The sequence below is a fragment of the Pleurodeles waltl genome, chromosome 8, assembly GCF_031143425.1.
Source record: "Pleurodeles waltl isolate 20211129_DDA chromosome 8, aPleWal1.hap1.20221129, whole genome shotgun sequence".
In the NCBI taxonomy this organism is placed as follows: Eukaryota; Metazoa; Chordata; class Amphibia; order Caudata; family Salamandridae; genus Pleurodeles; species Pleurodeles waltl.
This window is the reverse complement of record NC_090447.1, coordinates 1,519,559,998-1,519,574,589: the sequence shown is the minus strand read 5'-3', so window position 1 is coordinate 1,519,574,589 and position 14,592 is coordinate 1,519,559,998. Positions and strand designations below refer to the sequence as shown.

The 14,592-nt window shown below is 48.4% G+C and overlaps 1 protein-coding gene across 1 annotated transcript in view; it reads left to right on the top strand.

Moving 5' to 3' along the window:
* Window positions 1–13,997, top strand: part of LOC138249617 (zinc finger protein 585A-like) — a 168,986-nt gene extending 154,989 nt beyond the window's left edge. Inside the window, exon 19 of the mRNA XM_069203565.1 lies at window positions 11,508–13,997. Within this exon, the coding sequence (XP_069059666.1) occupies window positions 11,508–12,652 (1,145 nt within the window). The 3' untranslated portion in view covers window positions 12,653–13,997. The remainder of the gene's footprint in view (window positions 1–11,507) is intronic.
* The last annotated feature ends 595 nt before the right edge of the window (window positions 13,998–14,592 follow it).

The window sequence follows — 14,592 nt, the reverse complement described above, 5'->3', positions numbered from 1 at the left end:
ATGCCTACTCCAACCACCCTCGTGTGTGTAACCTAATTTCCACTGGCACCATCTAACTATGAACTTAACTAACCCCAACTCCCCCACCCCAGGGCACCTCCCTAACTGTAGACTGCCCATGAAAACCAAGCAACCAAATAACATGCTCCAACTATTACGCTTAGTTCTCGCCATTTCACTGACTGGACGAGAAACTGGTCGGGGTGGTCCAATGTCCATTGTGGCCATACCACCATGCTGTGCGCGCCGCCCCGGAGTACACCGACACCTTGTTCACCCCAGTTCATCTGCCGTCTGCGGGGTCACTTTTGGGAGGCCCTCCGATCCACCGGGGTCCTCGACAGAGGATGCCGTAGTGTCATCCGACTCGTTGTCTTTGCTTCCCTTTGAGGAGGGCTCCCTGCCCATCGTTGCCGCTGCCCTCAAGGCCTCCTTCTTGCTTAGGTCTTTCTGGGATTGTAACGGTTCCATACGGGGGCGGGTCCGATGGTGCCGCCCCCCACACTGCCAGGGGGGCGAGGAGGGGCCCCATCCGGCCCCCCACCCGTCTCCTCCGTCCACCCCGGGCCTCTATCCACAACCACGCCTCCTCTGGGTTTTGAAAAAACGTCATCACCTTCAGTCTGGCCGGAAAGAGGAGCGAGTACTATATTCCCTCCTCCCTCAGTGCTCTTTTCCCCGCAAGGAAGGAGGATCTCCTGATCTGAACCTCGATGGTGAAATCTGGGAAGAGGGTCACTTCTCCGTTGTCCACCCTATAAGGGCCAGCATCCCTGGCCCTCTGGAGCAGGATGTCCCTGTCTCTGTAGTGTAGTAGACGTGCTATTACTACTCTAAGTGGCCTCTCAGGCGCTGGGGGCCTCGCCGGAACCCGGTGCGCTCTCTCCAGGGCAAAAAACGGTGTCAAACGTCCCGGGGCCACTGTCTTACGAATCCATTCCTCTGGGTATTCAACCATATTCGTGCCCTCTGCTCCCTCCGGTAGACCCACTACTCGCACATTGTTCCTTCCGTTTCTCCCCTCCGCATCTTCCGCCCTCTGCTCTAATCGTGTTATTCTTTCTGTGAGGTGCAGCATGGTGGCCTCCACTTCCTTTTGTCTCGGGACTATGGCCCTCATTCTGACCCTGGCGGTTTGAAACCGCCAGGGCAGAGGGCCGCGGAGCACCGCCAACAGGCTGGCGGTGCTTCATGGGCAATTCTGACTGCGGCGGTAAAGCTGGCCCAGGGAATCCTCCATCCATGGGGATTCCGACCCCCTTCCCGCCAGCCTCTTCCTGGCGGTTTACACCGCCAGGAAGAGGCTGGCGGGAACGGGTGTCGTGGGGCCCCCTAACAGGGCCCCATAATGATTTTCAGTGTCTGCTTTGCAGACACTGAAAATCGCGACGGGTGCAACTGCACCCGTCGCACCCCTGCAAATCCGCCGGCTCCATTCGGAGCCGGCTTCCTCTTTGCAGGGGCTTTCCCGCTGGGCCGGCGGGCGATCTTCTTGAGAACGCCCGCCGGCCCAGCGGGAAAGTTAGAATCACCGCCGCGGTCATTTGACTGCGGTGCGGTGTTTGGGCGGTTTCCGCCCGGCGGGCGGCGCCCGCCGGGGTCGGAATGACCCCCTATGTCTGTTAACGTGGCCTCCGTGTCCTTGACCCTGTCTGATAATTTTTGGTGGTCAGCTCTGAGGAGGCCAACCTCTACTGCGACCTGATTTATGTCGTGCTGGAGGGTGGTTTTTGTGTCCTCAGTAGCTCCTAATATTTTGTCCAACGTATCCTGCACTGAGGGCTGCACAGGGCGCTGCATGTCTTCTTTTTTCCTTTCACTGGCTGCTGGGCGGTCCATTCTCCTCTCTCTGCGGTGGCGTCTTGTGTTAATGGGCGCTGGGAGAGCGAGGGTCCGGCTCTCTACCGCTGCAGGGTATCCCTAGTCCTTGGACCTTCTGGTCTAGCGTGAGCCTTCACCTTAGTCTGTATCGGTCCACTGGTGCTTCAGTCGGTCATTGCCTCCCTCACCGCAGTTGCCACCTGTCCTCGATCGACTCTGTGAAGCTCCACCAGGTGCCCCGCAATCCCCAAGCGGGGGTACTACTCCGTAGGCCCCCCTGAGCCGCTCCGCACTTCTAACGAGGCCCTTACTGTGCTTCCAAGCTCTATGGGGGCTCCTCTTCTCTCGAGGCTTGCTCTCCGTAGTCAAAGAAACAAAAAGTCAAATGCAAAAGCACAGAGGGGAGGGAGAGTGGTACCGCCAGAGGTCCCCCACCTGCAGTCCGCGGGCACGGTCTAATTGTTCCCTGCGCACTCTCAACGTCTCTCTCCACTCTTCAGGGGTCGTGGGAGCCTCCCCAGGTCGCCCCAGTCCCCAGCCATTATTCCTCCATGGGCCCCCTTCCTGCCCCCCAGGGTATTCACATAGCCTCCACCTCCTCGCACCTGTTTTTTGCGGGTGTCTCCTCACGACTCCCAGGCTCTCAGGGGCATTGTCCAGCTCTCCTCCTGTCGGCCTGATCTCACTCCCCAGGCCACGTTTCCGCCCCTCGCTCCTGCTTCAGTCGTTCGATACAGGGCCCCCGCCACACTCCTCTCCAATGTCGATGGCTCGGTTACCGCCGAGAAAGGCCCGGGTCACCCTCCTCCAAAGGCTCATGTCGCTCCCGTTATCGCTAGGGCAGGGAGATACCGCTGGAGTCCCCCGCGTTCCACCCTGGTATGTGCTCCCATCGTCTTCTACCGGTCCGGTTCCCCCCCCTGCTGGCACCAGGGGGACCCGAAAGGCAAGCCTCGGCGCCCTCTGCGGCCACCTTCCGGCCACGGCCCACCGCGTGCCGCAGCTACCGGAGTCCCCGGCTCGCGCACGAGGACTCCGAGGACGCGGTGGCCGCGTTTCTTGATTCTCACGCTCTCCGGGTTCAGCTGAACCCCCGGCTCGCTCCGCAGCCCTCGTCCCGCCGCTCCGGCACTCAGCTGCTGCGCCGGCGGCTCCGAGGCAGGGCTCCGTGGGGTCGGATAAATGTAGGCCCTGCCGGAGCTCTCGGACTATGCGTCCGACATCTTTGTCTGCGTGGCCACGCCCTCCCGGAGGTGGGTCTGTCAACCAAGATCATACGAGGAAGTCCTGCAAGACAGGGCAAAGTATCTGTCCATTCGGATCTCACTGTCCAGGCAGTAGTGTTTGGTGAACATGTGCAAGGATGCCCACGTTGCTGCCTGACAGATGTCTAGGACTGGAACTCCACGTGCTAATGCAGTGGTGAAAGCTGTCTCTCTGGTACTAGAAGGCGATGCATCCTGCAGGACCAGTGACCTCTACAAACCCCCAGAGGACTGCCTGCCCAGCAGAGCACCAATCACTCCTAAGGACATCTGCCCTGTCAAGAAGAAATCACCAAAAGGACTCCAGAAGTGCCCTGGATCCACGCACCCTGTCCACTCTGCACCCCACGCCCTGAGTCCAGGTGGCCCTCCGGTCCATGCCCACAAACCACTTCCTATGGCATAGGTAAGTCACCACTCTAGCAGGCATTGCAGCCCTAAGGCAGGGTGCACTATACCACGGGTGAGGGTATAGCTGCATGAGCAAAATGCCCTTGCAATGCCTAAGTCCATTCTTAGACATTGTGAGTGCAGACCGCAACCGGATCCAAAATAGATTTCCCAAAGCCTAAAGGTACCCCTGCAACCGCAGCCCCCTGGCATTGGGGAATCCGACCGATGGCCCAGCAACATCCAGCAGATACCTCTCCTTCCTGTCCAGCCTTTGGTTTTCTGGAACCGACCCTCTGGACCCAGCCTGTAGCATCTTTGTAACCTCCAGGTTCCTTCATTGAAAAGCATTGGGTGCCTGATGCTGTGTTTGCACCCCGCACTCGGCCGCCCCTGTGCTGCTGAGGGTGAGTGTTTGGTGCTGACCTGTGACCGTCCAAGGGCTGTGTCCTGGAACCGCAGGTACTTACCTGCAATCTCTTTTCTACTGAGTCCCCTCCAGTCCTCATAGGATTCCATTGGAACACGACACCAACTTTGACCTCTGCACCCGGCTGTCCCCGTGTTGCTGGTGGTGCAGTTTTGGGGTCAACCTGTACTTTGACCTAGGGACATCATAACCCCTGAAGACTGGAATCGTAAGTCGTGTACTTACCTTTTTTCTGTGCTAACACTTTACCCACCCCCGGACTCTATTGACTCCTATGAAAAATTGCACTGTCAACTTTTGAAATTGAAAAGTGTTACTTACTTGCTTTACCTGCAAAGTTCAAACAAAATACAATTGATACATATGCTTGATAATTACAACTGTACTTACCTGCAACAAAGATCCTTTGGTTGTAGTAATAGAGTAACAAAATATATGTTTGCTATATAAAGACAATTGGCCTGGAGTTAGTCATAGAGTGTGTGCCTCATTTCTTGACTGTGTCTGTACACATAATGCTTTGCACTACCCTCTGATAAGCCTAACTGCTCCACCACACTACAGCAAAAGAGAGCATTCGTATTATCTACTTCAGCCTCTGTTAAACCTGTGGGGAACCCCTGGACTCTGTACACACCATACCTCTTTTTGTTACAGTATAAACAGAGCCAGCTTCCTACATTGGTGGAAGTGGTGGAATCTACGACTTTGCATTTGCTGGACTACTCAGCCAATATCTGATCACACGACTAAGTTACAAAATTGCCTTTAGATTCAACTGATTTTTTGATTGACAATTTTTCTACATTTTTAAGAGGCCTTCTAGGGCCTTGGCTAAGTCTCCTTTAGCATTTCCTTTTTAGATTTAAAAGTTACTATAGTTAGGGGTAAGTAGCTATAAGTAGTTTTTTAGTTCTTAAAAGAAAACCACAACATTAGTAACAAAATGAGCAGCTCAGAGGAAATGGTTGTGGAGCTCAACCTCACCCCTTACCTCCATCTTGGGATGAGAGAGTTAAGGTCCCTCTGCAGACTGAAACAAATCAAAACTGGTTCCAACCCTACCAAGGTTAAGCTCCAGGAGCTCTTGGCAGAGTATGCAAAGGGACACCCTACTGAGAAGGATGACCTCCCCTCAGATGATGAAGACGTTAGAGAGCAGGAGGATGACCAACCCCACCCCCTCCTCCATTTACCCTAACTAGGGAGAACAGGGTACAAAAGCCCCCGACTCCAAGGATAGTACTCACAGGATCTGGATCTCCCAAAGGGGAGTCCAGTTCTTCTGGGAACATTGAGGGCAGCCTCAATGAAGAGGACCCCCTTTCGGCAAGGATGGCCAAAAGATTAGCTTTGGAGAGACAGCTCCTGGCTATAGAAAGGGAGAGATCAGAAATGGGCTCAGCACTCATTAATGGTGGCAGCAACATAAGACCTGGGGACAGAGAGCAATCTTATGACCCTCAAATCCCCAAAGGGATTGTCCATGAGAATGATGATGGTCATGACATCACCAAGTGGTTCACAGCCTTTGAGAGGGCCTGTTGAATGAGAAAAGTGAAAAAGTCTCACTGGGGAGCACTCATTTGTGAACTGTTCATTGGTAAGTGTAGGGGTAGACTTCTCACCATCACTGGAGCAGATGCTGGATCCTATGACTTGATGAAGGCTACCCCCCAATTGAGGGCTTTGGATTCACCACTGAGGAGTGTAGAATTAGGTTTAGGGGGCTCACAAAATCTCAAGCCAGTCCTGGGTTGATTTGTAGACTATTCAGTGAAAGCACTGGATGGTTGGGTAACTGGAAATGTGTGATGCATGATGGGCTTTATAACTTGTTTATGAAAGAACACATCTTAAGTAACTGCTTCAATGCCAAGTTGCATCAATATCTGGTAGACTTAGGTCCAATTTCTCCCCAAGAATTGGGAAAGAAGGCAGACAATTAGGTCAAGTCTAGGGTGACTAAGACTTCCACTGGAGGTGACCAAAATAAAGGGGTTAGAAAACCTCCCCAGGAGAAAGTGGGTGCACTCCTAGAAATAAAGAAAAATAATCCTTTATTGGCCCCCAAAAACCTGTCCAGGTGGGTGGGCCCCAAGACACCTCACAAAACAAAAGTGGGTACCAGGGTAAAAACTGGGATGCAGCTAAACCATGGTGCCACAACTGAAGCCAGGCGGGGCACCACACTAAGGACACTTCTTGTCCCAAAATGAAACCCACTAACAAACCCAGTGGTAGCCAGTGTAGCCATTGGGGATGACTCCTCGGATGAGAAGGTCCTCCTAGCCTTTAACTGAAAAGTAGTCCCCACAGGTGAGTTGGAGATTCCAGGGTGTAGTAGACACTTACAAGATCCACTGGTTGAATGGAATCCCAGCAACTGCCCTAAGAGATTCTTGTGCCAGTCACACAATTGTGTATGACAGGCTGGTGCTCTCAAACCAGTACATCTCAGGTGAGACTACCAGGGTAAGGGTTAGCCCAGTGGAGGTCACTAATAGGCCTGTAGCTTTAGTGCCCCTAGAATTGGGTGGGACCCTTAGCTGGAGAAGGTTGCTAGGCAGCACAGACCTCCCCCTCGATTGTCTCCCTGGAAATGATCACCCAGAGGTTGGTCAGAGCCCAAAAGAAGAACTGGTCCAGTGCCAGTCCTCTTCCAAGGATTCTGGAGGTGCTGCCCCTACAGTGTCTACAGGTTGGCCCCAGAAGAAACAAAAGTCCAGCACAGGTGGGCAGCCTTTAGCCAAGGTTCAGGATATCCAAGGAGATCCTTCTCCAACAGGGGAGAACTCCAGAGTTGGCACTGAAGTCCAGCCTGACCCACAAGAAGACCTGACCAATCAGGAATCTGTTAAGCATGAGGTAGTGGCTCCACAGCTAACAGAAAAGAAAGTGGAAGGAGGGTATTTACTACAAGATGTAGAACACCCCCACTCTACCACAGCAGACAGGCACCCAAAACTCAAAAAGACTGTATGTTAGCCCCTTCCCCTGTTGCCCCTGTTGGTGAAGAGCTAAAGGTGTGGTTCTGGCAACTGACAGCTGTCAGTGGCTTCTGCTTGGTGTTCACCTTTATGGCTGCACTGTCCTTTGATGGACCCTTTATGGCTGCATTGTCCTTTGCATGGTGGCCCCATGCCAAATAGCAAGATAGGCCCCCTGGCCCTGTGCATAGGTAAGTCACCCCTCCAGAAGGCAGGCCTTACAACCCTAAGGCAGGGTGCACTATACCACTGGTGAGGGCATAGCTGCATGAGCAATATACCCCTACAGTGTCTAAGTCCATTCTTAGACCTACGTGCAGTGTGGCCATATTAAGTACATGAGCTGGGAGTTTGTCATTATGAACTCCACAGCGCCAATATGGCTTCACCAAAGATTGGGACGTTTGGTATCAAACTTCTCAGCACAATAAACCCACACTGATGCCAGTGTTGGATGTATTGCAGAATGCACACAGAGGGCATCGTAGAGATGCCCCTGTATTTTACCCAACTCTTTAGTGCAGGGCTGACCAGTCTTTGCCAGCCTGCCACTAACAGACAATTTTCTGACCCCATTTGTGCTCTCTTGTCATAGTTGAACTCTCGCTCTGGGCAAGACTGCTGGTTTAGGGATAACAGCACTTTTGTTTTTTGGGCGACTAGGCCAATCCTAAAACAAGTTGCAAGTGTCGGCTCAGCCCTCCCGGCTCACAAGTAGTACCTCACTAAAAACCCAATCAGTAAAAAGTGATTTCTGGCAGGCTTTACGCATGGACTCTAGAATCCAGCATCTCAGGTGAAGTTTGGTGGAACGGAGATTACCTTTTCTCTCATTAGCACCAAGTCTCAGACACATACAGGCAATGAAGGAGATGCAGGAAAGTTTTCAATATATTTATTGAAATGATTGCAATCTATGGTAAAATGCATGAGCTGCAATGATTAGGATAATAAACAGTGCAAGAAGCATTATTGTGAGGATGAGAGTTGTGAATACATAGACCCCCACCTTCTTGCAATAAACGATGTAAAAATCCTAAAACCCTAGCATGGAGAACCTAATCTCTAACCTAATGAGAGCTAGGTGTGATAAACCTAATCTGCCAGTACCATGTCCATGAGAAGCGCCCCCCCAACCCTCGGTACCTTGGAATGAGGTCTCTTGATCAGACTCCGTGGTGACAAGAAGGCTGGGTCTGCATCAAAGCGATGTGCAGCATACATAGCATTAATGGCATCTGGTAGGAATCCCTCAGATAACCCTGTCTCTGTGAAGTGTATTTATACAGACCATGTAGGGCCCCTGACGCAGGTATGTTCCAAAACAATAGATAAGGCGGCAATTATGTAAACAATACACAACAAGTGTACATTATGTTCCTGACACCCAGACATGATGTGAATACCTATGTACATCACTTGATTATTGGTGGCACTGATAACACAAATCAGAACATTTCTCTAACTCTAAACAAAGGCAGCCATCTTAAAAGAAATATTAAAATAAATAGGCTAAAACAGAGCAGGCTAAGTATGTTAAAAGTCACTAGCTGACGGTGATACAGGCCTGCAAGCTAGAACGCTAAGCTAAACTCCTGATTCCCATTAAAACTAAATAGGATCCACCACACTCTGGGGTCAGAAACAAAGCCTGCTCTGGGTGGAGGTGCTTCACACCTCCTCTCTGCAGGAACCGTAACTTGGCGGTGAGCCTCAAAGGCTCAGGCCTCCTGTTACAGTGCACTCCAGCTAGTGGCAGCCGGTCAAATGGGAAAATTAGGTAAAACAAAGAGGAGTGACCACTGCAGCTAGGACCACCCCTAAGGTCCGGCTCCTGGGTCCTGTGCACAGGCATGTTCAGTGCTTATGTTTATTAATGGAGATCCCCTGAAGGGATATCGCCATTTATCAGAGGATGGATTAAATGTGGCCCATCTGACATGGACAGCATCCTCCAAGGTGGGCATACTAGGCAGGTACATGCTTGCCCTCACAAGGTGGGGTTTCAACACTTGTAGACTCCCTAGTCTCCCTATCTATATCATAATTTCTCATCTCCTTTTTCCCAGAATGATCTGAAGTTGTGATATCACCCCCAAATGGTCCATAACTTTAATGGCACATATCTGAACCCAGCAATTTTCAATTTCAGATCTAGTTTATCTGTGCCCATATTATACTTGGAGTGCTTTGTCCCTATTTGTACCATCGAGCACCTCCAAATGAGTCTGTGCACCTTTTTAGGTCGAGCGCACAAGCGCTTTGACCTGTTGTGATCTATCAGTGGGCTTTTAACTACACCCACCACACGCCCATCACTTTCATTCTTCATGGACTTGCCTTTCAAAAATCCTTTATCATCATTGGTAAATGCTTTACGTTTGTCCCTCCTTGGGGCAGTGTTGTTACCGCCTGGGACACCGACCCTGTTAAATGGATAATTGCACATTGTCCAATGTGTTTGACTAAGTGAACTTATTTTTCCTTTTGCGTCTCCTTCACGCTCATGCTCATGGTGGCCTTGGCGCTTTGAATCGGCTTGCTTATGTCAACAGTTTTACTTTTTATTTTTAATTTATGTGGCAAGAGAAGTCCAGTTAGGAATTTACAACGAGACCCGTTGCATTGCAAATGCTTGTTCTAGTTACTGTGCTGCTCTTGGTGCAGTGGTGAACCCATGCCTGCCATGGGGACAGCACATTAGTGAAAGATGGACCAGCTGTTTGAAGCCACCAGCTCAGCTTTCAATGTGCAGGCAGTAAGGCAGCAAGGCAGTAAGGCAGCAAGGCAGTAAGGCAGTAAGGCAGCAAGGCAGCAAGGCAGTAAGGCAGCAAGGCAGTAAGGCAGCAAGGCAGTAAGGCAGCAAGGCAGTAAGGCAGTAAGGCAGTAAGGCAGCAAGGCAGTAAGGCAGTAATACAGTCTGCATTTGAAAGGGAGAACTTTTGAACTGACTGTGCACCACTTCAGTGTGGCATTCAGTCAATGAGAACTTCTTTGTCTGTGTGTGTCTAATCTGGCACAGGTGCTGAGACTAAGAGGTAGATTAACAGACTGGGTTTGCATCATAAAAGTGACACAAAACAGCAGAAAATGCTTTTTTTTCTAAGTTATCTTCCAGGACAAAACTTGTTTTGTGCCGGAAAGTACCCTAAACGTATGGCAAACCAGCGCAAAGCATTGCTTTGAGTTACTTAGCGCTAAAGGGGCGTTACATGGACATTCCCATACAACCACCCATGTGTTCTTACGCAAAATCCTATTTACTAACAATAGTAGATTGGGTTTTGTGCCACAAAATAATACCATATCAAAGGAAGCATTGAAAGGGGAAGTGTTTTTATTTCTCCTTTCTTTTCCAACTTTGCATGCGTGCTACGCTTTACAGACCACACAAAGTAGGAAAAGTTTTAAATTAGGTCTACGCATAATGGTACCCTCCCAGTACAAAACTTATGCTACACTCACACAGTCACCCTTGCACTATGGCGCAAAGGTGTGTGCGTGGTGCACAGTAGCTAAAATGTGCAGTGGTGCTAGGGAGAAGGGAGGAGAGAGCGATATCTCTGTAGATGTGGCGCTCTCCTGTCCCTCCCTGTCATGCAGCGCAGCATTTGTGGCTGCTGTGCTGCGTTGGGCGACAGGTTAGTAAACCTGCCCTAAGTGTTTTCTCATCTGCTTGGTGCAACATCCCCATGCAAATGAGCAAACATCCCCTTGAAATCACACCTGCGCACATGTAGTGCTGGCATGTTCTGCATTAAAGAATGGTCTGTGCCGGCAAACGCAAGCAACTGCGACCCCTTTTTCCCTTTTTTAATATTAATGTGCCCCATGAGGTGCAGGATGGAGGTACGTTACATAAACAATGATGGGCCTCCCATACTGGTTTATAATATGTCACAAATGGGAAACACTTATCATTGAAGGCCAGAAATAGAAATATATTACAAGAACATCAGAGCTGCCCATTTGTCCAGATGTGCTTACGGAATTTTTAATACCTGGAGAATGGGATAAAATGTCCCTGCCACACCTGTGCTGCTAAAACATGCTGTACAGGTCTTGTCAACCTCTCTTTTACATTACTTTCCTCGAGTCTTGCTTTTCTAATAGGGTTTGGGGCAGACACATCATATATGTTATTTTGGCGCTGGGCAAGTTGAGCTGACAGGAAGGCTGGACCAGTGTTTTTAGACAACTTTGTGCATAAACCCATCTTTTAGCTGGCAGAGCACAATCAGTGTAGAGGCGGTATGAGGCGTTCTAGCTTGGAACTCCTGTCTGAACAGACGCCTGCTTGAAAAGGTGAAGCAGTAATTTAAACTTTGGAAAAGACCAATATTATTGGAAGATTCTAGTGGATGGAATTCTCCTGGAAGCAGCAGACACATATCTCTAATTTAGTGACAATACTGCTACACTTCTCTACATTTAATTGTCATCCTTTGCCCAACATTTGTGTAGCTTAAGTCCTTATGACATTACCTAATCACTACACTGAATGGTTCTTTTCCATTGATGGATTTCCGGGCACTATTATAGCATTGTATTTTTAATAGACACATAAACAATTTAGCTTGCATGATATTTACTTTTCTTTTTATTCCTCAGCCCATCAGTCAGAGACCGGAAGTACAAAGCAGCACAGAATCCACAAGACGGAGAAATTCTTTGCCTGTACAGAGTGCGAGAAAAAATTTAACACAAAGGCACTCCTTGTGATGCATCAAAAAATCCATCCAGCACTCAGATCTTTCCCCTGCACCGAGTGTGACAAACGCTTCGCTCAGAAGCAAAGTCTTCAAGTACACCAACGAACACACACGGGAGAAAAACCCTTTCAATGCACTGTGTGCGAGAAGAGATTCACTCAAAAACAAAATCTTATAGACCATCAAAGAACACACACGGGTGAGAAGCCCTATCAGTGCACCGAATGTGAGAAAACATTCACTAAAAAGTCAAATCTTCGAGCGCATCAAAAAACCCATCCAGAGCTGAAATCTTTTATCTGCACTGAGTGTGAAAAGACCTTTATTGAAATGTCAAAATACTTAAAGCATCAAAGGTTACACACAGGAGAGAGGCCCTTTCAATGCACCGAGTGTAAGAAAACCTTTGCTCAAAGACAGAATCTCCTCGTACACGAAAGAACCCACACTGGTGAGAGGCCATACAGCTGCACGGAATGTGAGAAGAGCTTCACTCAAATGTCACATCTTCTAGACCATCAAAGGACACACACAGGTGAGAGGCCCTTCCAATGCACAAAGTGTAAGAAAACTTATAGTAAAAAGTCACACCTTCTAAACCACCAAAGAACACACACGGGAGAGCGGCCTCATCACTGCAAAGAGTGTGGAAAAAGCTTTACTCAGAGGCAAAATCTTGTAACGCATCTAAGAACGCACACAGGGTTCAAGCCTTTTCATTGCAATGAATGTAGCAAAAGCTTTAGTCATAAGAGAGATCTTCACAGTCACCAGGTGATACACACAGGAGTGGCACCCTATCACTGCACGGATTGCAAGAAGATTTTTACTCAGAAGGCACGTTTTCTACAGCACCAAAGAACGCACACAGGAGTGAGGCCGTTTCATTGCACTGAGTGTAAGAAACGATTCAATCGCAAGTCAAACCTTATGCGGCATCTGATAACCCACACAAATACGAGACCATTTCCCTGCACTGAGTGTGAGAAGAAATTTAGTCGCAAATCACATCTTTTACTTCACCTACAAATCCACAAGGGGTGAGGTACTTTTCCACTCACCATCAAAATAGCTTTACCTTGAAATCTGATCTACATCACCAAAGTACTGAGAGACAAATAAGGCTTTCCACCGCGCTAAGTGCTAGGAAAGCATCCCAGTGAAACCACGGTTTTAACAGGACCTGAAAGTCCATGGATGATGCCCTCTCCCTATCCCAAGCATGAAGTAAGACCTTAAAACGTCTGTAGAATTCATACTTCTAGTGCACCCAAAATATCTGGACATTAAATATTAACAAAAAGAGAGCTCCTCCTCCCTAAAACAGAACCTGATACGTTTCTGTAAAACCTAAAAACACATAACTAATATCTAACATTTTGTACTCTGGGTATGGTGGTCTTCCTGAAGGTGGAAATCACTACCTGCACCATGTTCAGGGTCATTATTGTATACTGTTGATGTTACAGGTCATTTTGTCAACATCCCCTATCAATCATATCAGTCATGCGCCTGACATGTTGGGAAGGAAACTGTTATTTACCAGTACACATCTGTTCATGGTATGTAGTGCTGTAGATTCACATGCTGTGCATAAGTCTGCCATCTAGTGTTGGGTTTGGAGTGGTACAACTTGTTTTTCTTCAAAAGAATGTTTTTGAGTCACGGGATCGAGTGACTCTCGGTGAAAGTGGGCATGGACATCGAGTCCTTTGTTCGATTGTTTTTTCCCACCAGGGGGAGAGTGAAGTGGTGTGGAAAGAGTAAAAGAGAAAGATGTCAATGCAATGTATGTATGTGTATACAATATTTACATATTAACATAATTGCAACAGTCGCAGGCTTCTGGGGAGGAGGGTGGGCACATGTGAATCTACAGCACTACATGCCACGAATAGATGTCTACTGGTAAGTAACATTTTGTGTTCTATGGCATGTGTGGCTGTAGATACACATGCTCTGCACAGACTGTAAAGCAGTCCCTTCATAAAGCAGTGGTATGCGTGCAGGTGTTGCAGTTGTTTGGAAAAGTGTCTAAATACTGCTCGGCCAAGATTAACTTGTTGCCTTGCTAGTACATCTACACAATAGTGTTTTGTAAAGGTATGTGGTGTAGACACTGTAGCTGCTTTACAAATATCTGCTATAGGTATGTTCCCTATGAAAGCCATTGAAGCACCCTTCTTCCTGTCAGAGTGTGCTCTCGGTGTAAGAGGCACGTTTCGCTTTGCATAGCAAGTTTGAATACATTTGACTATCCACCTAGCTATACTAGCTTTTGATATAGGGTTTCCTTTGTGGGGCGCTGAAAAGGCCACAAAAAGTTGTTTCGTTTTCCTGAACTGTTTGGTTCTGTCTAAATAATAAATAAGAGACCTTTTAACATCAAGAGTGTGTAGAGCCCTTTCCACCACAGAGTCCGGTTGAGGAAAGGAAACTGGTAATTCTATTGATTGATTGATATGAAACTAAGAAACTACCTTTGGTAGGTATTTTGGATTAGTTCGAAGAACTACTTTTTCTTTGTCAATTTGGAAGAAAGGTTCTTCCAGGGTGAAAGCCTGGAGCTCACTGACACGTCTAAGGGAAGTTATAGCCACCAGAAAAACTACCTTCCATGATAAAAATTGGAAAGGACAGGAATGGAGTGGCTCAAAAGGGGAACTATGAGCCATGTCAGAACAATTTTAAGGTTCTGTGAGGGTGCCAGAGGCACCCTTGGTGGAATGACTCTTTTAAGTCCTTACATAAATTCTTTAATGTCTGGAACCCTAAATAAACAAGTGTGCTATTTTGAAGATATGCAGCTATTGACGCTAGATGAAGTTGAAGGGAAGTGTAAGCTAAATTAGCTTTTTGTAAATGCTGTAAGTAACAATCTGTTGCACAGTTGTTTTGCGAGGGTCAATGTTTTTTGGTTGGCAGTAGCAAACAAAGAGTTTCCACTTTGCTGCATAACATTGTCTAGTTGTGGGTCTATGTGC